At 37.2% G+C, this 27,439-nt stretch overlaps 1 protein-coding gene across 2 annotated transcripts in view; it reads right to left on the bottom strand.

Annotated features, from left to right (window-relative positions):
* The window catches only part of CARPA (Carbonic anhydrase-related protein A), a 304,577-nt gene that overhangs the window by 104,910 nt on the left and 172,228 nt on the right, over window positions 1-27,439 (bottom strand). For both annotated transcript variants that reach the window (XM_076536805.1, XM_076536806.1), the window contains exon 2: window positions 26,488-26,535. In XM_076536805.1, the coding sequence (XP_076392920.1) occupies window positions 26,488-26,535 (48 nt within the window). The remainder of the gene's footprint in view (window positions 1-26,487; window positions 26,536-27,439) is intronic.

The raw sequence follows: 27,439 nt of genomic DNA, 5'->3' as shown, positions 1-27,439 counted from the left end.
TCCAGAATTCCCTAGATTTAAGTTTGCTTCAATCAGAATTCCCTAGATTCAAGTTTTCCTCAAGCCGAATTCCCTAGATCTAAGTTTTCCTCAATCGGAATTCCCTAGATTCAAGTTTTCCTAAATCAAAATTTCCTAGATCTAAGTTTTCCTCAATCAGCATTCCCTAGATTTAAGTTTCCCTCAATCAGAATTCCCTAGATTCAAGTTTTCTTCAATCAGAATTCCCTATATTCAGGTTTTTCTCAAGCAGAATTCCCTAAATCCAAGTTTTCCTCAATCAGAATTCCCTAAATTCAAGTTTTCCTAAATCAGAATTCCCCAGATCTAAGTTTTCCAGAAGCAGAATTCCCTAGATCTAAGTTTTCCTCAATTAGAATTCCCTAGATTCAAGTTTTCCTAAATCAAAATTTCCTAGATCTAAGTTTTCCTCAATCAGCATTCCCTAAATCCAAGTTTTCCTCAATCAGAATTCCCTAAATTCAAGTTTTCCTAAATCAGAATTCCCCAGATCTAAGCTTTCCAGAAGCAGAATTCCCTAGATCTAAGTTTCCCTCAAGCAGAATTCCCTAGATTCAAGTTTTCTTCAATCAAAATTCCCTATATTCAAGTTTTTCTCAAGCAGAATTCCCTAAATCCAAGTTTTCCTCAATCAGAATTCCCCAGATCTAAGTTTTCCTCAATCAGCATTCCCTAGATTTAAGTTTCCCTCAATTAGAATTCCCTAGATTCAAGTTTTCTTCAATCAGAATTCCCTATATTCAGGTTTTTCTCAAGCAGAATTCCCTAAATCCAAGTTTTCCTCAATCAGAATTCCCTAAATTCAAGTTTTCCTAAATCAGAATTCCCCAGATCTAAGCTTTCCAGAAGCAGAATTCCCTAGATCTAAGTTTCCCTCAAGCAGAATTCCCTAGATTCAAGTTTTCTTCAATCAAAATTCCCTATATTCAAGTTTTTCTCAAGCAGAATTCCCTAAATCCAAGTTTTCCTCAATCAGAATTCCCTAAATTCAAGTTTTCCTGAATCAGAATTCCCCAGATCTAAGTTTTCCAGAAGCAGAATTCCCTAGATCTAAGTTTTCCTCAATTAGAATTGCCTAGATTCAAGTTTTCTTCAATCAGAATTCCCTAGATCTAAGTTTTCCTCACGCAGAATTCCCTAGAGCTAATTTTTCTTCACGCAGAAATCCCCAGATCAAAGTTTTCCTCAATCGGAATTCCCTAGATTCAAGTTTTCCTCAAGCAGAATTCCCTAGATCTAAGTTTTCCTCAATCAGAATTCCCCAGATCTAAATTTTCCTCAATCAGAATTCCCCAGATCTAAATTTTCCTCAATCAGAATTCCCCAGATCTAGTTTTTTCTAGATTATAATTTCCTATGTCTAAATTTTCTTCAATAGAAATTCCCCAGATCAATTTTTTCCCAAATCAGAAATCCCCAGATCTACATCTTCCGAAATCAGAATTCCCCACATCTAAATTTCCCTAGATTCAATTTCATGCCTCCAGATTTGAACCCTAGTAAATTTTCTCTACGTTTAAATTTCCCTGGGATTATATTTTCTTAAGTTCCGAATGTCCCTAGATCAACCAGTATCCGACAGCCGCATTTGTCCGTCGTTATTCGAAAACAGATTAAGCCGATCAAGAAAGAAAAAAAAGAGAAAGAGAACGTTTCTTTGTAAAGTAGAAACGTGTATCGTCGCGTCTATTGGTCGAGCCACGATTCCACAGAAACTCTCGTTTTCGTAGAAACGAGAGAAAGAGATTTATCGGCTCTGTGAGAACACGAAAAGTGTCGCAACCGACCAACGAGCTTCTGGTAAGGGGTGAACGAGCAGAACGGGGGTTGCAAGGGGTCGAAGGACTCCTCTGAACCGTGATATTCATCGATCGAACGAGGTTATCTCTTTTTCGCAAACGGGACCCTTCTTAAGATTGCTGTTTGTATCGCGAGCCAACGTTCCCTGTCAAAACAAATTAATCGACCCTCTTAATGAGCCGAGCAAAAGAAGATGGACGCTTCAGATATTTATTAACGAACGGGACAATTTAATTACGTTATGCATCTCTTCAAATTTCCTTCAACAGTTTTTAATAACAAACACACTTCCGTTATCTTATTTTTTAATGATAGATTTATTACGTTTTAAATGATGTTCAATAAAATTTTTAGTATTCATTGCTAATATTCGGTGCCTAAACTTTACCTTGTATTTACATGTAATGTACTTTTGTGGGACTTGTTAATACTCCTCTGAAACGTGAAGGCAAAAAGTACGAAAACATATGAAAACATCGTTCAATTGAAACGGGGAGTGAGGCGGTAGAGTGAGCTATAGCTATGTAATCTACGACGACATTCGCGAAAGCCACTAGTGGACCATCGTACGGAAAGATGGTGTCCACCACTATAGTGGCGCGCCGTGCCTAAGAGGTTAAGATGGTACTCCTTTTGTAGCCTAGCGCGGACCATGGAGAGATCCCGTTTTATGACTGCGCTACCCGACAAGACTCCGCGTCGCATCGAACTTTATACTTAACGATTGCATTAAAAACTAGATATTAATTTAATTCAAATATTATTTAATAAGTGTAACAAATATGATCGTGTGTTTTCAGCTCACATGCGGATTACTATACAGAGAAATGCCGAAAGACAGCATAGTGACGCTAAGAGATTAAGTTCACATTTCAGATGTTCAGAATTAAAAAAATATTCCAATTCAGAAATCCGTGGAGAATTTAAAATGTATCCCGGTATATTTATACGCGAGACTATCTTTTCTTATCCCGAAGCTTTTAACCATCTCATATTCATGATTTCGTATCGCGTCTACTTCCGAGGGCCTCGTTATTTTTGTTCCCCGTTCGCCCCTCGCTACTTCCGGCTGCATCGACGCTCTTAAGGGTGTAATCATTTTGTTTTTGAATATTTCATGCGTATCGAGATTGATCCGGAACCGGGATCGGGAATTTTTATGGAAATAGCTCTCTCTTCTTGCCTCGGCGTACTTTAAACGTAAGTAATCCTTCCGCCCACGTATTTGCATACATTTCGCGTGCGTTTCCGAAATGCTGTCGCGCGTTTCCGTCTTTTTCCCCCTTATTTCACGTCGTTCCCCGTCCTTATTATCGGATCGATGATGCTCGATCTTCGAATACGGATATCAGAATTACAGATAGCGGACAGACACGAACCCCGTAATACGTTTTCCGACGTTTCGTTTATAATTTGCTGCAAAACGACTTTTCATACGATATTGGGAATCTGTCCGTTCTCAAATTTTATATCTTGTAGGAAGTTTGTTCATTCTCTGTCCCGGTGCTCGTATATTTTCTTATACATTTTTAAATTCGATGGAAATACTCGGTACGTGACATTGAAAGAACTGATATTACAAAGTCAACATTTGGCTGAGATAAAAAAATCACAAGATTTCCAGATTTATATGTTGACAAATCCCTAGAATTTAATATCCCTAGATTAATAGATTGAAATATTCCAAAGTCCCTAGATTAAAAAATCCTTAGATTTCCAAGTCTCTAAATTCCCTAGTTGCTAGATTTTAAAATCTCTAAATTCCCTAGTTCCTAGATTTCAAAATCTCTAAATTCCCAATTCCCTAGATTTTCAAGTCTCTGAATTTCTAAATCCCTAGATTTCCAAATCTATAAATTCCTAATTCTCTAGATTTTCGAGTCTCTAAATTTCCAAATCTCTAAATTCCCCATTCTCTAGATTTCCAAATATCTAACGTCATAATTCCCTAGATTTCCAAATCTCTAAATTTCCAAGTCTCCAAACTTCCAATTCCCCAGATTTCCAAATCTCTAGTATCACAATTCCCTAGATTCCCACATCTCTAATATTATAATTCCCTAGATTTCCAAATATCTAATGTCATAATTCCCTAGATCTCCAAATTTCTAAATTTCCAAGTCCCTATATTTCCCAATCTCTCATGTCGCAATTCCCTATATTTCCCAATCTCTCATGTCACAATTCCCTAGATATCCAAATCTCTAATGTCACAATTCCCTAGATTTCCAAATCTCTAATGTCACAATTCCCTAGATATCCAAATCTCTAATGTCACAATTCCCTAGATTTCCAAATCTCTAATGTCACAATTCCCTAGATTTCCAAATCTCTAAATTTGCAAAACCCTAGATTTCCAAATCTTTAAATTCCCAAGTCCCTATATTTCCAAATCTCTCATGTCACAATTCCCTAGATTTCCAAATCTCTGATGTCACAATTGCCTAGATTTCTAAATCTCTAATGTCACAATTCCCTAGATCTTCAAATTTCTAAAATTCCCATTCCCTAGATTTCCAAATCTCTAAATTTGCAAAACCCTAGATTTCCGAATCTCTAAATTCCCAAATCCCTAGATTTCCAAATCCCTAGATTTCCAAATCCCTAAATTTCTTAATTCCCAAATTTCCAAATCCACCAATCAAAAAAACCCTAGATTCGAAGATCCATTGATTCCAAAATCCTCACCCCATTAAATCCCCAAATTTGTTAAATTCCGATATTCCCAAATCGTCAAAAAGTCCCTAGAAGTGTCAAAAGTCCTTAGAAATCGTGTATAATACTCCCGTTCGACTGCAATATTTCTCCTGAGAAAATCATATTTGCTGTTGACTGTACCGCGCGACTATAAGAACACGTTGACAGGAGCGAATCGATCACGCGATCATTTCACGACAGGACAGCACGAAAGTTCCGAAAGCGGATACAGAGAGAGAGCCATTCGTCTCGGGCTCGCTACAGGCCGGAAAGAGTTGTGAAAAATTCCGGAGCTTCTAATAAAAGTTTCACGGCTGCTCGAGTCCGGAATAGAGTCCGGCTCTTATCTTCGGCTAGTTAAATTCAAGATTATCAACGACGGATAACGAGCGTGGAATGAAATACTTTGGCCGTTGGATTACGTGTCTCAAGTCTTCGCGCCATTTAGCCTGTCGAGTCTCAAATTAATTACTGCGGTCCAATTAATCAACGTCGTTTCATCGCGCGCACGAGTGAGAGCGGGAAGGCGCGTTTCTAAATGACGATATCATTGAACGACTGATTCTCAACGGTGCACAACGGCCGACCGAACGGAAACGCGAACGCCCCGTCAAGTATCCGCTTTGTTCCCTTGACTGGCGAAATAAATGGATAACGTTGCTTTTATTTTATGAACAATAACCGCTTTGCATCGAATATATTTTGACGGGTAATTTGCGCCGCGGCATTTTCATCGTTGCTGACGATGATTTTCAACGCAGGACACGGCGATTGTTCCCGTCGAATTTGGCAGCTTTCACAGCGATATTTATCACGACAATTAGTGCCGTGTAACCTGTTTTTTGTAACATATTTTGCGTTTTTGGTGGTTTTGTGTGGTTATTTTTGTTGGCGGTTACGATACGTGTATAGCGCCGCGGGGTGTAGCTTCGGAAAGGGTCGGTAACGTTCGGAGATGTTCGGATTCAGATCGACAGTCAATGGCAGTGACGATTATTTTCAACAACAAATACCACGAATTTGATAGTTTTGATAACGATATTTATAGTAATAATTTGTTCAGTGTGTAGTAATCTACTTATTATAATCTGTATTTTGCTTTTTAATATGTTTTTCATGTTTATATTTGCGTTAGAGTTATAATATGTGAATAGAATCGAAGTGTACGGCTTCGGGAAGGGTCGGCAACGTTCGGAGAGGTTCGGACACAGATCGACAGTCAGCCGCCATGACGATTATTTTCAACACAAGATACAGTGATTATTTTCACGAATTTCGCGCTTTTCTTAGTGATATTTATGACGATAATATGTTCAGTGTGTAGTAATCTACTTATTATAATCTGTATTTTGCTTTTTAATATGTTTTTCATGTTTATATTTGCGTTAGAGTTGTAATATGTGAATAGAATCGTAGCGTATAGCTTCGGGAAGGGTCGGCAACGTTCGGAGACGTTCGGACACAGATCGACAGTCAGCCACGATGACGATTATTTTCAACACAAGATACAGTGATTATTTTCACGAATTTCGCACTTTTCTTAGTGATATTTATGACGATAATATGTTCAGTGTGTAGTAATCTACTTATTATAATCTGTATTTTGCTTTTTAATATGTTTTTCATGTTTATATTTGTGTTAGAGTCATAATATGTGAATAGAATCGTAGCGTATAGCTTCGGGAAGAGTCGGCAACGTTCGGAGAGGTTCGGACACAGACCAACAGGCGACATCGCTAACGATGATTCTCAACACAGCAATTTCAACGAATTTCGTATTTTTGATGGTGTTATTAATCATGATAATTACTTCAGTGCGTAGCAGACTGTTTTTAGCAAAGTATTCTCTTTATTTATTCCCTGTGTTTATGTTTGTTGTGATAATTGCAATATGTGAACACGGTAGTGATGTGTATAAGCTTCGTAAAGGTTCGGCCACGTCCGGAAGCGTTCGAACAAGGAGCAACAGTCGAAATACGCAGTACACGTGCCACGAAAAGTGATTCTTATTTTTCAATGTAAACATAAAGATTCTTAGTACAGTGAATATGTGCCACTTTAATACAGCTAATACGTGTTGACGACCTAATTACCACCAATAACATTCTCCATTCGAAAATTTATCCTCCGGACAAAATGCACCTCTCTGAAAGGCCAAACAGAAATTATGGAAGTTAGACGAACAAAAAGGATATCCGGAAAAAAGGACGAGCAAATAAATAGAAAGGAACAAAAGAATATAGTCCGCAGAGAGGCAATTAAGAGTAACAACCGGAATTACGAGCGATTCGAAAAGCTGCGCTTGCAAACAACGTGAACGAGCTTTCGAAGCTTACACGGCTAGCCCGCGATAACGATATCGTCCGATTCGCAATCGCGAAGCTGCTACGTAGAACACGCCGATTTACACGGCGTCGCTGTCGCAGTTGTAAATTCGTTAATTAACTAAGGTAATTGCTCCTGTAGCCGGGTAATGCATTCGCCGACTAGATAGGCCGTAACACGCATCATACGGACACGGCTACGTACACCTGCAACGAGTTCAATTTGAATATAACCGATCTACGTTCGACAACCGGCGAAATCCCGATGATTCTTCTTCGATTTTAGTTTTCGAAGCTGAAACGTGCCGCGTGACAACTCGCTCGATTTATCGCTCGAGTTAGAGCTGTTTCGTGAATTCGGATTTTTGTTTCCGGAACACGTTAGAGCTACCGCAGCATGATTTGTTTTACGATTTTATTTGAAAATTCTTGCTGTTGTATTTTTTTGGGGGCGAGATGATGACTTGCGGCGATAAGTGGAGAGGTGATATAATGAATTTTTTTTAGTTTCGTTTATTAAGGAAATAATTTTGTATTATAGCTACTTATACCAACTCCCTAGATTTAAAAACTTGTAGATTTCAAATTCCCTAGATTTTATAGAATTCCAAGTATTCAAGTATCAAAATGAATAAGTCCCTAGATTTTCAAGTTTCTTAATTCTCATAAGTAATCATATAAAAATCCCTAGATTCCCACATTCTTATATTTATAAATCCGTAGATCTCAAAATTGGTGCATTCCTAAATCTCTAGATTCACAAATCTAGGTTTGTAACAAGGTTTATAAGTCCCTAGATATGCAAATCCCTAGGTCTCCTAAATTTCTAACTATATCTGCAAATTGCTAAATTCCCAATTTTTTTAATTATCAAATGCCAAGATTCAAAAATCTCTAGATTCTCAAATATCTATATTCTAAAGTTCCTAGATTCCAAAATATCAAAGTTCCTAAATTTTTAAATTCCCAAATATGACTTCTATGTCCCTAGATGTCTTAATTTTCCAATTACTCAAATATTGAAATTCTCAAATCTGCAAATTCCTATAGTTATAAATCCCTAGATTCCCAAATTTCTTAATTTTCCAATTCTACTGATAAAAATTCCTAGATTCTCAAATCCCTAGATTCAAAAATCCTTGAATTTCTAAATTTCTATATTTACAAATCCCTAAATTCCAAAATCACTAAATACCTAAACTACAAAATCCCCAAACTACAAAGTTCTTAAACCCCTAAATCCGTAAATATCCAACTAGATATGCAAATCTCTAGGTTTCATAATATTTTAATCACCAAACTCGTAGGTTCAAATATCCCTAGATTCCCAAGTCCCAAAATACCAAAATCCCTCGATTCTCAAATCCCAAAATCCCTAGAGTTCCAAATCCCAAAATACAAAAATCCCTAGATTCTTAAATCCCGAATTCCTTAAATTCTCAAGTTCTAAAATCCCTAGATTCTCAAGTCCCAAAATCCCTAGATTCCCAAGTCCCAAAATACCAGAAATCCTGGACTCTCAAGTCTCAAAATAGCAAAATTCCTAAATTCTTAAGTCCCAAAATACCAAAATCCCTAGATTCCCAAGTTTCAAAATACCAAAATCACTAGATTCCCAAGTCCCAAAATACCAAAAACCTTGGATTCTCAAGTCCCAAAATCCCTAGAATTCCAAGTCCTATAATACAAAAATCTCTAGATTCTCAAATGCCAAAATCCATAGATTCCCAAGTCCCAAAATACCAAAATCCCTAGATTCCCAATTCCCAAAATACCAAAAACCCTGGATTATCAAGTCCCAAAATCCCTAGAATTCCAAGTCCTAAAATACAAAAATCCCTAAATTCTAAAATCCCAAAATCCTTAAATTCTCAAATCCAAAATACCTACATCCCCCAGTTCCAAAGTCCCTAGATTCCCAAATCCCGAAATACAAAAATCCCTAGATTCTTAAGACTGAAAATCCCAAAATCCTTAACTTCTCAAATCCCAAAATCCCTAAATGCCCAAACCAATAAATCCCAACATCACTATATCCCTAAATCCCTAGATTCACACCCCCGCACATTCCAACATCCCTATATCACCAAATCCCTTCGTCCTCAAAATTTCCAATCCTCCAAATACCAAAATTTTCAAATTCCCAAACTAGTTAAATCTCCAAATTACCAAACGTTCAAATTATCGAGCGTCTAATTATCCGTCGGCCGTGCCTCCCCCGAGACAAATTCGTGAACAGGGAATTCCACGGCGGTCGAAACTCGTCGGAGGGAAGGGCACGCGAGCGTAATCGCAAAAGTCCTCCGGTCCTTGTTCGAAATCCGCGCGGCGCGTATTTGCCCTCTCGCGAGGACGTCGCGCGTATAATGTATTCGCGCAATCCAGCAGCGGAGCCGGCTGCTGGATGAACCGGCGCCAGGAGAGTTGCTTTATCCGGAAACGTATTCTATGCATACATGCATGTTCAACACCTGCGAAGCAACGTCCGGGACCGGCCAGCCAGGATGTTAAATTACGGCATTTAAATAATTTCATTTAATCTTTGCCCGGACCGTCCTCATCCTCCCCTGGGTCGAGGCTACGCTCGTGAAACGGAGCCGCTGTTCCTTGCGATCCCTCGTTCGACGCGTCAAACATTTCCGCGTGTAATTTCGCGAACCGTGCGAAATAACGAGCGTGTGCGATACGCTCGCGAACGTTAGTTATACGCTTCGTTTCGCTCGGATTTAAGTTTGGACGATTTTTAAGGTGGATCAGAAAATCTTGTCATTGCTTTCCAATGACTTTGCAAGTTCATTTTTTTAGTACCTGAAATTAGTTGGAATTCTAGGTAGGAGCTGTTTGAAACTGTTTGGAATTATACAATAGAAACCATTTAAAATTATTTTAAATTATTTTAAGTTTGTATTTTGTAATTAATTTGTCGTTTGTTCGTAGAAAATATTTGACTCGATTTGAAATTGTTTGGAATTATTTATTAGACCTATTTGAAACATACATCAACAGTGTGAAAATTAAGATCATTGAGAGAGTATTAAAAACAAATTTCTTCCAGCATCAGAGGAAGTAAACTAAAATTGATTTCAATATGGAATTATATTTCGAAGGAAAGTTTATGGCTAATCTGGTGGAGTGCTGCAAGGTGGCGTACGGGCTATAAACAATAGATTAAGTACAAAAGCGATTTATTGCTGTAAGGTAAGCCGTGTGAAACAATGCTTTATAATTTTGAATATGGAATAAAAGTGGTTTCTGCACGAAAGTACTACTGGTACTATCATGTGCACCATTTACATTTAACAAAAGCTGACATTTCCAGGTTTATCTACATCAGAGGTACATATAGAATTTCAGTAGAGAAATATTATATGTCAGTTCATTTTTGTAAGTATTTTATAAACTTGCAGCAAGGCTGAGGAACTACAAGGCTGGAAGACTACAAGGTTAGAGGACTGTAAGGGTGGAGGGTTACAAGATTAGGGGACTGCAAAGCTGGAAGACTGCAAGGATGAAGGGCTGCAAGAATGGAGGACTAGAGGACTAGAGGATTGTTAGCTTGGACAACTACGAGGCTGAAGGACTACAAAGCTGGAGGACTACAAGGTTAGAGGACTGCAAGGCTGGAGGACTGCAAGACTAGAGGACTACAAGGAGGAAGTACTACAAGGCTAGAGGACTACAAGGCTTAGAAGGTTACAAGGATGAAGGGTTGCAAGGCTGGAGGACTACAAAGCTAGAGGACTACAAGGTTAGAGGACTGCAAGGCTGGAGGACTGCAAGACTAGAAGACTACAAGGAGGAAGTACTACAAGGCTAGAGGACTACAAGGCTTAGAAGATTACAAGGATGAAGGGTTGCAAGGCTGGAGGACTACAAAGCTAGAGGACTACAAGGCTTAGAAGATTACAAGGATGAAGGGCTGCAAAACTGGGGGACTACAAGACCAAAAGACTACAAGACCAAAAGACTAGAAGACTAGAAGACTAGAAGACTAGAAGACTAGAAGACTAGAAGACTAGAAGACTAGAAGACTAGAAGACTAGAAGACTAGAAGACTAGAAGACTAGAAGACTAGAAGACTAGAAGACTAGAAGACTAGAAGACTAGAAGACTAGAAGACTAGAAGACTAGAAGACTAGAAGAGTAGAAGACTAGAAGACTAGAAGACTAGAAGACTAGAAGACTATGAGACTAGAAGACTATGAGACTAGAAGACTATGAGACTAGAAGACTATGAGACTAGAAGACTATGAGACTAGAAGACTAGAAGACTAGAGGACTAGAGGACTAGAGGACTAGAGGACCAGAGGACTAGAGGATTAGAGAACTAGAGGACTAGAGGACTAGGGGACTAGAGGACCAGAGGACTAGAGGACTAGAGGACTAGAGGACTAGAGGACTAGATGACTAGAGGATTAGAGGACTAGAAGACCAGAAGACTAGAAGGCTAGGAGACTAGAAGACCAGAAGACTAGAAGACCAGAAGACTAGAAGACTAGAAGACTAGAAGACTAGAAGACTAGAAGACCAGAAAACTAGAAAACCAGAAGACTAGAAGACTACAAGTCTCCAGATGAACAGAAGAATCCAGAAACATTTCCTAATATCTAGAACGCGCATCAAGGATAGTTTTCAGCAGCATCGGGACAAAGAGGAGCATCATTATCGCGGCGTTCGCACAATGGCTGATCGGCGAAACATCTAAACGAGAAATCCCCGGTCGGAGAGAAGGCAGAAAAATATTTTTGCCGAGCTATCCAATCTAAAAACCGTCCACGGTGGCTTTCAGGCAAATCCAAATGAACCAATTGGTCCGAGCACACCGCCCCGAAAGCCAACAACAACCGTTTTAAATTCCATCCCCGGTACGCAGCGTCTCGAACTGCTGATCCCGAAATAATGCCGGCCTTAATTCGTTCAGCGTAATAGCATTTCCGGCGTCGGTTATCTGCCCCGTTTCGCGATCCTTCAGGACAACAGAGGAACCCGCGGGCTGCTCAAAAATCCCCGTTGATCCGCCTTTGTTCGACTTTCCCTTCGCGAGCTTCGAATCAGCCGTTCAACGCGATCAAGATGGAAAACAGACCGACATTTGCATGTTTATTCCGCTTATTTAATTCCGGCTACCGCGGTCTCTTCCGGGAAATGCGCACGGACGTGTCCCACAAACCGAAGACCCGATATTTGTTTCCGCCAGTCGACTTCAATCTGTATATTGAGGTTTATTTTAGGAAAATTCGGCGATATTTTACTTTTGGGAATGATTTTAGTTTGGTACCAGGAATTATTTATTATAGCTGTTGCCGGAGTACTTGGGGTAGTTTATATTTGATAGGGTGAAGTTGCTTAATATGAACTCCGCTAATACCAGCTTATGGTAAGCGGAAAATCTCTGTTATGGAGACTAAAAGTCGCGGAGATTCGGTTTAGGACACGAGAAATATGGAAATCTAGGGATATTTATTATATCTAGGGATATAAATATATTGCAGATCTAAAAATATTTCCAGTATAAATGTAATAAAAATCTGGGGATTTACAGGGTCTAGGGATATTTAAGATCTAGTGACGTAAGATCTAGTATTTGCTCCTAGGGATTTTTGCACTCCAGAAGACATTCTAGATATAAATACATTGCAAATCTAGAAATATTTCTATTACAAATGTAATCAAAATCTGGGGATTTACAGGGTCTAGGGATATTTAAGATCTAGTGACACAAGATCCAGTATTTGCTCCTAGGGATTTTTGCACTCCAGAGGACATTCTAGATATAAATACATTGCAAATCTAAAAATATTTCTAATAAAAATATAAACGAGATCTGAGGATTTACAGAATCTAGGGATATTTTAGATCTAGTGACACAAGATCCAGTCTTTGCTCCTAGGCATTTTCTCACTCCAGAAATACTGTATCTGAAGATATCGAAATATCTTGAATATCTGGATCTCCGTCAACATCTAGGGATACCTAAGATCTAGTAATATTTATGACCTAGTGACATTTCCGAGTTTCAATGATAATCACGATCGAAAAATATTTGCAATCCCCATTTGAAAATGATTTTTAATATCGTCGAAATTTCCCATCGTACACTCGGCAATTTTACGAACCGGCCATAAAACGTACGGTTTTCCATTTCGCATAAATGTCCATGGCGAGCCAGTAAAACGTTATTGTTCCATGGAAATTCTCATCGAACGAACAGGATTGCCTGCATCAAATTAGAAGCAGACCTGCCGTACAGATTCTCAGGATCATTCGGAAGCATTCACCTTATTTCATGCGTCCCGGCTACAAATATTCTCTCCTGCTCGAATATTCATTCGCCTCTATTATTCATGGATTCGCCCCAGTTTTTCGCTTTTCGAAACTCTTGTTGCGTCTACGTGTATAGGAAAATAGAGGCGGTTAAGTGAAACACCGTTCGCTGACAAATGTATCCAATCAAATTTCGATGATGTAACGTACAACGAGTGTGGGAGAAATGATCGATATACTGCTATTATTTCTACAAATTAATTCAAATATCTACGTTGATTAAGTGGGCTAATCGTATTTTATAATGGCGAGAATATTTTATTTTAGAAATTTTTTGTTAGGGCGTTTGTAACGCGCGTTGACTTTAACGCACGTTAAATGTGACGTACGTTGATTGTAACGCACGCCGAATGTAACGTACATACGTCGAGTGTAACGCATGGAGATTATGAAGCACGATGATTTTAACGCACGGCGATTGTCACTTTAAGATATTTAGTACATGGTAATTGTAACGTACGTTGGTTACAACGCACAGCAAATGTAACGTACGTTAATTGTAACGCACGGCAAATTTAACGTCCGTTAATTTTAACGCACGTCAAATCTAACGTACGTTAATTGTAACGCACGGCTAATTTAACGTCCGTTAATTTTAACGCACGTCAAATCTAACGTACGTTAATTGTAACGCACGGCTAATTTAACGTTCGTTAATTTTAACGCACGTCAAATCTAACGTACGTTAATTGTAACGCACGGCAAATTTAACGTCCGTTAATTTTAACGCACGTCAAATCTAACGTACGTTAATTGTAACGCACGTGAAATATACATTTCCTAATCGACTCGAAGAAAATAAAAAGTCGAAAAATATATTTCCTAATCGACAGCAATAAAAATCGAGCAAAATGTAATACGGCAAAGCGTACGGTTCTCCCCAGAGACCGTATGCCCCGATTTGCTAAACGATCCACCAGAAATAGTCCCTCATTTACGAATGGCCTAGATCCACGCCCTGAGAAAGCAACTATTAATTGCAAGAACGGTACATGTTCCCATAACACGCGAAACAATCGAAGAAACGGTGGAAGAAGCTGGCCTTGACCAATCAATTTCGGGGAAGACCATTACGGGCGCACGATCCAGCTGTAACGAGTATCAAAAAGCGATTCAATAATCTGTGCAGGGCCTTCATTCGGGCCGCAAATGGCACCTTAAGTGCAGCACTTTGTTCCTTCGATATACCACGCTGGCATTGTTGCCCCCGATCGAGGCATTAAACGCTTCGTCGAACTTTCCAACGAATCGTTCGTTCGGCCTTCCTCGATTTCCGTTTCATTCGTGATTCGACGTCATTTGGAAGTCGATAAAAGTTGGCCCGGGAAATTCGAGGGCGAAAAATTCAATATACGGCCAGGAGGGCACGGGTGAGCCGATCAATCCGAGGATTAATCGCCCCGCGAGTCTATTTTTCATCGAAACTTGCTGCAACTGCATTCCCCTTTCCTCTTTCTTACAAGAACTTCCACCGTTTCTTGCCATCCCTCTATTAATTAATAATTCATGGGCCATTTTGGCCGTTACGTTGTCACCGATCGATACCAACTGGCGACGGGATTTTCACTTGTTTCCTTTACGGACCCACGGATTTTGTTTAGGATATTTGTCGCATGGGGTTGAGAATTTGGAGAATTGGAACATGGAGGTGGGATTTGACAAATTTGGTATTTAATGATTTGGCAGATTTTAGGGATTGGAAGAGCTATTTATACTTGAAATATCCCTAGATCCTCAGTATAATTACACTTGAAATATCCCTAGGTCCATAGTACCATTAAACTTAAAATATCCCTAGATCCTCAGTATAATTACAGTTGAAATATCCTTAGACCCATAGTACTATTAGACTTGAAATATCCCTAGATCCTCAGTATAATAACACTTGAAATATCCCTACATTTTCAGCACTAAAGAGCACTATTGGAAGAGCTATTTATACTTGAAATATCCCTAGATCCTCAGTATAATTACACTTGAAATATCCCTAGGTCCATAGTACCATTAAACTTAAAATATCCCTAGATCCTCAGTATAATTACAGTTGAAATATCCTTAGACCCATAGTACTATTAGACTTGAAATATCCCTAGATCCACAATATAATTACACTTAAAATGTCCCAAGGCCCATAGTACTATTAGACTTAAAATATCCCTAGATCCTCATTGTAATTATACTTGAAATATCCCTAGATATTCAGTACTATTACACATAAAATATCCCTAGATCCACAATATAATTACACTTAAAATGTCCCAAGGCCCATAGTACTATTAGACTTAAAATATCCGTAGATTTTTAATATAATTATTTTCAAAATATCCCTAGACTCTCAGTACAATTACTCTTGAAATATATCTAGTAAAATTAGACTTGAAATATCCCTAGACTCAGGGTACAATTACACTTGAAATATTCCTAGATCATCAGTACAATTAAACTTGAAATATCCCTAGATTATCAGTGCAACTAATCTTGAAATATCCCTAGTACAATTAGACTTGAAATATTCCTAGATCATCACTACAATTAAACTTGAAGTATCCCTAGATCATCAGTGCAATTAATCTTGAAATATCCCTAGATCATCAATACTATTAATCTTGAAATGTCCCTAGATTGTCGATACAATTAAACTTGAAGTATCCCTCGATTATCAGTGCAATTAATCTTGAAATATCCCTAGATCATCAATACTATTAATCTTGAAATGTCCCTAGATTGTCGATACAATTAAACTTGAAATATCTTTAGAATCTCAATATTTTTATATTTCAAATATCCCTAGACCTTCAGTATAATTAGACTAGAAATATCCCTAGATCTTCAGTACAATTAGGCTTGAAATATTCCTAGATCATCAGTGCAATTAATCTTGAAATATCCCTAGATCATCAATACAATTAATCTTGAAATATCCCTAGATTGTCGATACAATTAAACCTAACTTATCTTTAGAATCTCAATATTCTTATATTTCAAATATCCCTAGACCTTCAGTATAATTAGACTAGAAATATCCCTAGATCTTCAGTACAATTAGATTGGAAATATCCCTAGATCTTCAATACAATTAATCTTGAAATATCCGTATGCCTTCAATACAAGTGTGCTCGAAATATCCTGACACTTTCCATAAATTTGTATTTGGAATATCCCTAGGCCTTCAGCACAATTAGACTAGAAATATCCCTAGAACCTCAGTACAACTATACTCGAAATATCCCTAGATCATCAATACAATTAATCTCGAAATATCCCTAGATTGTTGATACAATTAAACTTGAAATATCCTTAGAATCTCAATATTTTTATATTTCAAATATCCCTAGACCTTCAGTATAATTAGACTAGAAATATCCCTAGATCTTCAGTACAATTAGATTGTAAATATCCCTAGACCTTCAATACAATTAATCTTGAATTACCCGTATGCCTTCAATACAAGTGTGCTCGAAATATCCTCACACTCTCCATAAATTTGTATTTGGAATATCCCTAGGCCTTCAGCACAATTAGACTAGAAATATCCCTAGAACCTCAGTACAGCTATACTCGAAATATCCTCACATTCCTAATACATTTAAATTCAAAATATCCCTGGATCTTCCTATTAGCACATTCCTAAATCCCTACACCCCTAGTGAAATACATTCGTTACTCGACGCGTAAACAGGTATCTCGCGACTTTATTCACCGCCCTCGCAATTGTCGCGGCTTAATTTACCATAATTCCTCGAACAACAACGAAACACCGAAGGAAACAGCATTTCAAGCAAAACAGCGCCCGCTCGTTAGAATAGAGTCTTATCCCGTCCGTGTCACCGCCCCCATTCACCGCCAGAATGCATTCTTTTATTTTTTTCGGCGGATATTCCGAAGCGTCGAACCGCGAACAACGGAAACCAACCCCTTCGAGCACGTTTAATCACGTTGCACCGCGAATCATGCTCCGCTCGCGTTTATTTTATAAGTTCGAATGAAAAGCAACAATCGCCGAGCTGTTAGACGGAGGAACAAGCGCTGACCTCGTTCCCGCTCCTGAAACCAACGAGATCGACCGAGTTTCGGTTCGATAAACGCTTTCAAATCCTTTCGTCGTGTTTGCGGATCGGGAATATTAAACACTATAGCGGGATTAAAAACGAAGTTAAATAATGAGTAAACTAGGGATTGTTTATTCTGGTAATTGACGGAGATTTCAGGAAAGCGGTATTGCAACTTTGTGGAGTAAGGTAAGGTCTTCCAAAATGGCCGCTTGATGGATTTGACAGACAAAATGGCCGCTTGACAAGTTTCAGTGTAAGTATTGTGCAATTTCTATTTAGGTTTTTGGTACAAAATTGTTAATACTCTGACTCGGTTTTGTTAATACTAGATTTATGGACGTTTTATGATTACTTAGATTTATAAATTAAAAATAAGTGAATAATGGCGGAGATAGTTTATTAGGTTAGGTAGGTTACTCCTCAGGATACTAGTCTTACTACTGGGTTAGGTTACTAGTCTTATTAATAGGTTAGGTTACTAGTCTTATAACTAGGTTAGGTTACGAGTCTTACTACTAGTGAAGGTCACTTGGTGAATTCCTAAATCCCTAGATTCACAAATCTAGGTTTGTAACAAGGTTCATAAGTCCCTATATATCAAAATCCCTAGGTCTTCCAAATTGCTAGACTCCCAAAGTTTTTAATTATCAAATCCCAAGATTAAAACATCCCTAGACTCTCAAATATCTATATTCTCAAGTTCCTGAATACCAAAATGTCAAAGTTCCTAAATCCCTAAATCCACAAATTTGACTGCTTACGTCCCTGGATATTCTAATTTTTCAATTACTGAAATATTGAAATTCTCAAATTAGCAAATTCCTCTAGTTACAAATCCCTAGATTCCCAAACTTCTTAATTTTCCAATTCTACGATTGAAAATTCCTAGTTTCCCAAATCCCTAAATTCCAAAATCACTAAATACCCACTAGTTTTACTACTAGGTTAGGTTACTAGTCTTATAACTAGGTTAGGTTACTAGTCTTATTACTAGGTTAGGTTACAAGTCTTATTACTAGGTTAGATCACTAGTGAAAGTCATTTGGTGAATCCCTAAATTCCTAGATTCACAAATCTAGGTTTGTAACAAGGTTCATAAGTCCCTAAATATCCAAATCCCTAGGTCTTCCAAATTTCTAACTAGATCTCCAAATTGCTGGACTCCCAAATTTTTTAATTATCAAATCCCAAGATTAAAAAATCCCTAGACTCTCAAATATCTATATTCTCAAGTTCCTAAATTCCAAAATGTCAAAGTTCCTAAATTTCTAAATCCACAAATCTGACTACTACGTTCCTAGATATTTTAATTTTTCAATTACTTAAATATTGAAATTCTCAAATCTGCAAATTCCTATAGTTATAAATCCCTAGATTCCCAAATTTCTTAATTTTCCAATTCTACTGATAAAATGTCCTAGATTCTCAAATCCCTAGATTCATAAATCCTTGAATTTCTAAATTTCTATATTTTCAAATCCCCAAATTCCAAAATCACTAAATACCCACTAGTTTTACTACCAGGTTAGGTTACTCGTCTTACTACTAGGTTAGGTCACTAGTCTTACTACCAGGTTAGGTTACTAGTCCTACTACTAGGTTAGGTGACCAGTCTTACTACTAGTTAGATTTACTAGTCAACTAAAAGCGTAAGCTATCTGATCTCATTCAAATGATTCCATAACTCGATAATTTTGACAAAAATTTCCAAATAATTTTCGTAACTTAAAATGAGAAATTGACGATCCATTTTGAGGAGTTCAAGCTAGACGTCAGTACAACTAAACCAGTGAAGGTCTTGTAGTGGTTTAATACTTCTCCAACCTTCTAACGTTAACATTTCAATGACATTTAATAGCTCCAACTTTTATACGAATGTTCGATGCTATGTTTGGATTTTATTCTTATGGTGACATTCAGTCAGACCTTTATCCGAGTTGTGGCTTTTCTGAATTTGTGAATTTTGTCTGAACTTCAACATTCAGTTTAATAGAATAGTTCAAAATAAATTGCTTTACTTTAAGTATGTTGTTTATAATATTATATATGTTGTATAAAAATAGTGAAGCGGACAAATAATTAAATAATCTTAAGTGAATTCAGCGAACATAACCTTGAAATGTTTAGAGGTTAATATTTGACAGAAGAAATAACTTCGAATAACCTAACCTTAACTTAATCATCAATAATGATCTAACCTTAACTTAACCATTAATAATAACCTATCCTTAACTTAACAGTTAAAAATAAATAACCTAATAACATATATTAATAAAAATTAAATTAATAAATAGCCTAAGAATACCTAAAATAAAACATTAAAAATAATTTTTGAGAACTAAGGTTTGAAACATTGATCTTTCATCAGTTCTCGACAATTAAATTTTTGAATACAACTTGAAATTCAAAATTCCTTATGAGCATATACTAAAAAACTGATTGGCCCGATAGGGATTAAATTTAGAACGCTTTGAACGTCGGTCGTCAGGAGGAAATTCGCACGGCTATGCGGGCTATGCGTTCCTAAACGCCATTTCCGACCAGAATTTCGAGAATGTCACTAATTTGCCAAACGGAGTGAGAGCCGACCACATGGTCAGCTCCTCCATTGTTCCATCGACAAGTAATCGAATCTATCGGAACATCTTAAACATTCTCCAAAAATATTATATCTTAGAATGCATAGAAAGGACAGTACAAGTTTTTATATTCTAGCGAGTGTTTCTTTATTATCGCATCTGATTGTGAACCATAACCTCAGCAGTAGATTTGTTTGCAGTTTTCTATTCGTGTCGAGGCATCGTTTTACTTGCTTAGGTCACTGCGGGGAAACAGACCCGCTTCATACGTCACTCGCATTTCCATCTCCACCCGAATTTTAGCTAAACCAATAGAGAATTAGAAACCGTTTTCCCTCGGCAATGTCACAAAAATTCTACCCACTCCGAGCTTTTGTGAGACGTAAAAATTCTTCGGACACTCTCGAGTCATCGAGTACGTAGCAAAATAAACTCTGGTCCGAAGTCAAATTCATTTCTTAGATCCACTTGTGTACTTGCTGGGAATCTAATGATTCGTCGTTTAATCGTCACTACTGCTGACGTTGTGACGCATCAGGGGCGTCAGGTGCGTCAGGTGTGTCAATCAAGTGCGTCAGATGCGTCAATCAAGTGTGTCAGGTGCGTCAGGTGTGTCAGTCAGAAGTAACTGTGGAATCTAATGATTCGTCGCTTAATCGTTATTACTGCTGATGTTGTGACGCATCAAATGCGTCAGATGTGTCAATCAAGTGCCTCAGGGAAGTCAAGTATGTCAATCAAGTGCGTCAAGTGTGTCAGTCAAAAGTAACTGGGCAATCTAATGATTCGTCGCTTAATCGTTACTACTGCTGACGTTGTGACGCATCAGGTGCGTCAGGGGCGTCAGGTGTGTCAATCAAGTGCGTCAGGTGCGTCAATCAAGTGTGTCAGGTGCGTCAGATGCGTCAGTCAGAAGTAACTGTGGAATCTAATGATTCCTCGTTTAATCGTCATTACTGCTGATGTTGTGACGCATCAGGTGCGTCACATGTGTCAATCAAGTGCGTCATGCGCGTCAATCAGGTGCGTCAGCCAAACCAAATATTATAATATATTACTAGTGATGTCTACGATACAAGTGATGTAGTACAGTACCACTAATATTGTATAGTATAACGTTACTAACATTGTCACCTTTCAATAATTCAGTAAATATTTAATAATATTTATTTACTTTAAACAAAATTCTGCACATTCCTGCAATAGTGAATAATAGCGAATTTATTCATAAATGTCATCGGAGTCCATTTTCTGACAATATACTTGAATATCACTTTCAAAGGGATACTATTATATGCATTACATCAGCATTTCATTCATTAGTTGCAACTTTGATTATTTGTAATGTTATTCATTTATTCGATGAAGTTTTTTAATCAACGAGATGGCTAGGTTGTTGCATGTAGACCGAGTAGGATTTTTAATATGCATATTTTTGCACGGAGGTAAGCGAAAAGTTTCAATCGATATACAGGGAAGATTATACCATGGGATTTCTTTCGGCCTTTTTAATAAAGGAGCAACGTTTGTAATCAAACCTTGAATTTCTTTGGAACAATTATTATTTTGTGGTAGTCGAGGGATTGTGGTTATTTTCCATAAATTTTCAAATTTTCAAAACTTTATATTCACAAATTTTTAAATGGGTGATTCTCACAGTGATATATATTGTCAAAAATTTCGCAGATTCCAAATTCCCCAGATCCCAAGTTCCCCAGATCCCAAGTTCCAGAGATCCCAAGTTCCCTAGATTCCAAATTCCTCAAATTCCAAATTCCCCAAATTTCAAATTCCTCAGATTCCAAATTTCTCAGATTCTAAATTTCCCAGATTCCAAGATCCCCAGATTCCAAATTTCCCAAATTCCAAATTCCCTAGATTCCAAATTTCCCAGATCCCAAGTTCCCCAGATTCCAAATTTCCCAAATTCCAAATTTCCCAAATTCCAAATTCCCCAAATTCCAAATTTCCCAAATTCTAAATTTCCCAAATTCCAAATTCCCCAAATTCCAAATTTCCCAAATTCCAAATTCCCCAAATTCCAAATTCCCCAAATTCCAAATACCCCAAATTACAAATTCCCCAAATTCTAAATTCCCCAAATTCCAAATTTCCCAAATTCTAAATTTCCCAAATTCCAAATTCCCCAAATTCCAAATTTCCCAAATTCCAAATTCCGCAAATTCCAAATTCCCCAAATTCCAAATACCCCAAATTACAAATTCCCCAAATTCCAAATTCCCCAAATTCCAAGTTCCTCAAATTCCAAATTCCTCAAATTCCAAATTCCCCAAATTCCAAATTCCCCAAATTGCAAATTCACCAAATTTCAAATTCCCCAAATTCCAAATTACCCAAATACCATATTCCCCTAATTTTAAATTCCCCAAATTCTAAAGTCTTGAAATCCCAAATTCCTCAAATCCTAAATTTCCCAAATTCCCTAGATTCCAAATTCCCCAAATTCCCCAAATCTTAAATTTCCCAAATTCCCTAGATCCCCAATTCCCCAAATACCATATTCCCCTAATTTTAAATTCCCAAAATTCCAAACTCCCCAAATTCTAAAGTCTTGAACTCCCAAATTCCCCGAATCCTAAATTCCCCAAATTCCAAACCCCAAATTCCCTAGATCCCCAAATCCCAAAACTTCCAAATCTGAGTATTACCAAATTCAAAAATCCCCGTTATTCCCTAAATCCCAAAACTTCCAAATCCAAATATTACTAAATCCAAAAATCCCCTAAATCCTCCTCCCAAAATATTCATATCCCCCCGAATCCCAGCATTACAGAAAGAAGAGCACAAAGCTTGAATCGTTCGGATGCAAAAGAAAATCGATCAGCTCCGAGGCGGCAGGCAGGATCGCCCCCTTAATTTTCTTAAGTTACGAAGCCATCGAGTGGCGCCGGCACGAATTTTTTAATCTCGCCACCGTGGAGCGTCGGGATCGCAGTTTTTATTAAAAATAAGATGGCCGGCTATAGGGTCGTGCGAGACCCGAGTTTACTGTTGTTTCCGCCATGCGAGCCAGCTGCCACAAGAGAAACAGTGCCGTATACTTTCGCTTAAAGCCCGGCCCCGTCGTAAAGACCGCCACGATATTTTTCCTTTCGCTTCTCCTACGGATTCCTTTTTATCGCCGCAACTTTACGGCCCGTATTCGAAAATTTTGTCCTGCTTATGACTTTATGGCTGTCTCGCGATCGACCGCTTTGTATAAAATGATACGATCTATTTGGCCAAACGGGAACACCTGTGCAACCGTTTTTGGGGTGTACTGATTTTTAAGGGTGGTTTGATGGAGGGAATCAATATTTGGGGTGTTTAGTTCATGGCTGTTAATTTTTTGGAATTTTGAAATATTTTGATAGCTCCATTTCCATGTCCCAGTATATTACCCAGTATATGGCCCAGTATATGGCTCAGTATATGGCCCTGTCTATGTCACTGTATATTATATCATTGTCTATGTGCCTGTCTATGTCCATGCATATGTCCCTGTCTATGTTCCTGCATATGTGACTGTATATGTCCCTATATATGGCCCTATAGAAACTTCTACAATTAACCTACTATTGTAGTACAGTATACAACAATATCCCTTTATATGTCCCTGTATATATCCTTGTATATATTTCTGCATATGTCCCTGTATATGTCACTATATATGCCCCTCTACATGTCCCAGTATATGGCCCTATATTGACATCTACAATTAACCTACTATTGTAGTACAGTATACAACAAATATCCCTGTTTATGCTCTTGTATATATCCTTGTATATATTCCTGTATATGTCCTTGTATATGTCACTATATATGCCCCTGTTCATGTCCCAGTATATGGCCCTATATTGACTTCTACAATTAATCTACTATTGTAGTACAGTATACAACAAATATTCCTGTATATGTCCCTGTATATATCCTTGTATATATTCCTGCATATGTCCCTATATATGTCCCAGTATATGCCCTCGTACGTGTCCCAGTATATGGCCCTATATTGACTTCTACAATTAACCTACTATTGTAGTACAGTATACAACAAATATCCCTGTAAACATCCCTGCATATGTCGCCATATATATGTCCCTGCCCACGTCTCTCTATATGGCCCTATATGAACCTCTATAATTAATCCACTATTTGTACTACAATATACAACAAAATACTTCCATAATTTAATTTCTACCATCGTCCCTTATGGTAATAAATGTCTGCAAGTTATAAGAACGCGCGATATCAGTTAAAAAATATAAAATTTACAGCAATAGAAGGTACGGGTGACTTATTACTACCATCGACAGAGTTCGAAGGTCGATTTTTAGGGTGCACCGAGTCTCATATCGCAGACAGATGGCTCGTCCGTTTTTACAACCAATAACGGACTTCCGTGGAAGATATACGTCTGTACCGTGTTCACTTGCCGATCTATACAGGGTGAATCACCTGACACCAGGATCACAAATATTTCCTTTACGTTCCACGTTAAAAACAGCCGCTATCAAATATTTAAGAAACATTTAAGGAACATTTTAAAAGTCCTTCAGTTGGCATTTCTTATATACTATTAACATACTTCGTGAAATAGTGTGTTATGTGTGGTATGAAGTTGTATTTTAGGTTTTGGAAAATGGAAGAGTGAAGGTATTCATAATTTTAAAAAATTATTTGAGTGGTTTGTTATGGGTGGAGAAAATTGTTGGAGTAGGGTGTAATTATAAAATTACGATTGTTATGGAAAATTACAATTGTGATGAAATTCATAAAATATGGGAAATTAGGAATTGGGAAATTTGGGAAATGAGAAATTAGGGAAATGGGAAATTAGGGAAATGGGAAATTAGGGAAATGGGAAATTAGGGAAATGGAAATATAGGGAAATGGGAATTTAGGGAAATGGGAAATTAGGGAAATGGGAAATTAGGGAAATGGGAAATTAGGGAAATGGGAAATTAGGGTATTGGGAAATTGGGGAAATGGGAAATTAAGGAAATGGGAAATTAGGGAAATGGGAAATTGGGGAAATGGGAAGTTAGGGAAATGGGAAATTGGGGAAATTGGAGAAATGGGAATATAGGGAAATGGGAAATTGGGAATTTGGGAAAATGGGGAATTGGGAAATGGAAAATTAGGAAAATGGGAAAATGGGGAATTGGGAAATTAGGGAAATGGGGAATTGGGGAATTGGGTAAATGGGGAAATGGGAAACTGGGAAATTGGGAAAATGGAAATATGGGGAAATGGGAAATTGGGGAAATGGGAAATGGGAAATTAGGATATTGAGGAATCTGAAAGTGATATAATTACTTGAGCAAGAAAAATGATTCAAAAACAAGAATTCTAAAATCATTCCGAATAGTTCCACAATTCCACTATTAAAAGTATTGCAAACTGCAAATATTTAAAAAAAAAAAGTATCGTTAAATCACAACGTTCTAAGAGATAACGGCAGAACGCGAAAAAAGAAGTTTTCCAGTAAAAAGCAGCAACCCTCTTGGAAGTTTTTCACGGATAAAAGTGTCTCTTTGCCACCATCGAAGGTATTCCTGTAATCGTCCTCGAATATCAACTCGTCATAAAACTTTTCCAATATTAACTCCCTCGCGCGATTAAAGTAAAAAAACGAAGCGAAAAAAGTAAAACCGGCAGGAAAAAGAAAAGAGTTGTTTTCAACGGAACCATCCTCGATATCTCATTATTCAGGCGAGAGTAGCTCGAACTTCGACCAATCGATCGTGAAATCGTCGAATATTAATGGAAATTAATTCGCGCCGATTAATTTCTCTTTCTGAGCTGGACGGTATCGGCCTCGATTCGTGATTACACGCGCGATTACTTTGTCCGTCTGCTTGGAAAATTGATCGAATATTCGATCCGATGTTTTCCGTTTGTGATTTCGTATCGCTATTATTTGTAATTTGGTATTGTGATAAGTGAGGACGTTCGGAGATCAAATGAATGATTTATGAATACTTCAATTACGATATTCCGATTTTTTTACAAATAAATTCTACAAATCCCAAATTCCACGGATCCTAAATTTCCCATTTCCCTAATTCCCTATTTCCCCAGTTTCCCATTTCCCTAATTCACCATTTCCTCAATTTTCCATTTCTCTAATTCCCCATTTCACTAATTCCCCATTTCCCCAATTTCCCATTTCCCCAATTTCCCATTTCCCCAACTTCCCATTTCCCCAATTTCCCATTTCCCCAATTTCCCATTTCCCCAATTTCCCATTTCCCCAATTTCCCATTTCCCCAATTTCCCATTTCCCCAATTTCCCATTTCCCCAATTTCCCATTTCCCCAATTTCCCATTTCCTCAATTTCCCATTTTCCTAGTTTCCCATTTCCCTAATTTTCCATTTCCCTAAATTCCTATTTCCCTAATTTCCCATTTTCCTACTTTCATAATTTTCCAATTTCTCCAATTCCTTATTCCCCATTTTCTTAATTTCTCATTTCCCCATTTCCCAATTTCCTCGTTTTATCATTTTCCAATTTTCTGATTTCCCAATTTCTACAAATCCAAAATTCCCCAAAGCCAAATTCCCGAAATCGCAAATTCTTTAGATCCCAAATTCCCCAAATCCCAAATTCTCTAACCTCGAAATTATTATTTAATTAATAGTTCTATTAATTATGGTATAGTTATTACTAGTAAATTTTTAAGACTCACCAGAAATGCCATCGTAGGTCCACCATTCGTCCCAACTGGCCTCAGATTCTATAAAACAAGAAAACAATATATTATTAGTAATAATCATAAATTACTCAAATTTCGTATTACAATATTCATTCTTTGATGAAATTTTAAAGCAAATAATTTTTCGATTATCTTACGTTTCAAGTATAGTGAATTAAAAATTTGTTGTAATTTGTATTTTTCAGTTTAATTTAATTATATTACGTTTATCATAACATTGTATTGTATTGTACTGTATTTTATTTTATTTTATTTTATTTTATTTTATTTTATTTTATTGTATTGTACTACATTGTATTGTATTGCATTGTATTGTATTGCATTGTATTGTATTGTATTGTATTGTGTTGTACTATTTTCCTCAGAACAATATTTGGTCCTCAACAATTATCGTATTGTATTGTATTGTATTATATTGTACTGCATTGTATTGCATTGCATTGCATTGCATTGCATTGCATTGCATTGCATTGTATTGCATTGTATTGTATTGTACAACTTTTATCACAACAATATTTTGTTCCTCACCAATTATTGTATTGTATTGTACTACATTGTATTGTCTTGCATTGTGTTGTATTGAATTGCATTGTATTGTATTGTATTGTATTGTATTTTATTGTATTTTACTACATTGTATTGTATTGCGTTGTATTGCATTGTGCTGTATTGTATTGTATTGTATAATTTTCCTCAGAACAATATTTGCTGCTCACCAATTATTGTATTGTATTGTATTGTATTGTACTGCATTGTATTATATTGTATTATATTGTATTGTATTGTACTGCATTGTACTGCATTGTATTGCATTGTATTACATTGTATTGCATTGTATTGCATTGTATTGCATTGTATTGTATTGTACAACTTTTATCACAACAATATTTTGTTCCTCACCAATTATTGTATTGTATTGTACTAC

Source organism: Megachile rotundata, chromosome 11 (genome assembly GCF_050947335.1).
Source record: "Megachile rotundata isolate GNS110a chromosome 11, iyMegRotu1, whole genome shotgun sequence".
In the NCBI taxonomy this organism is placed as follows: Eukaryota; Metazoa; Arthropoda; class Insecta; order Hymenoptera; family Megachilidae; genus Megachile; species Megachile rotundata.
Note: the sequence above shows the minus strand (reverse complement) of the source record. Positions and strands in the feature narration are given on the sequence as shown.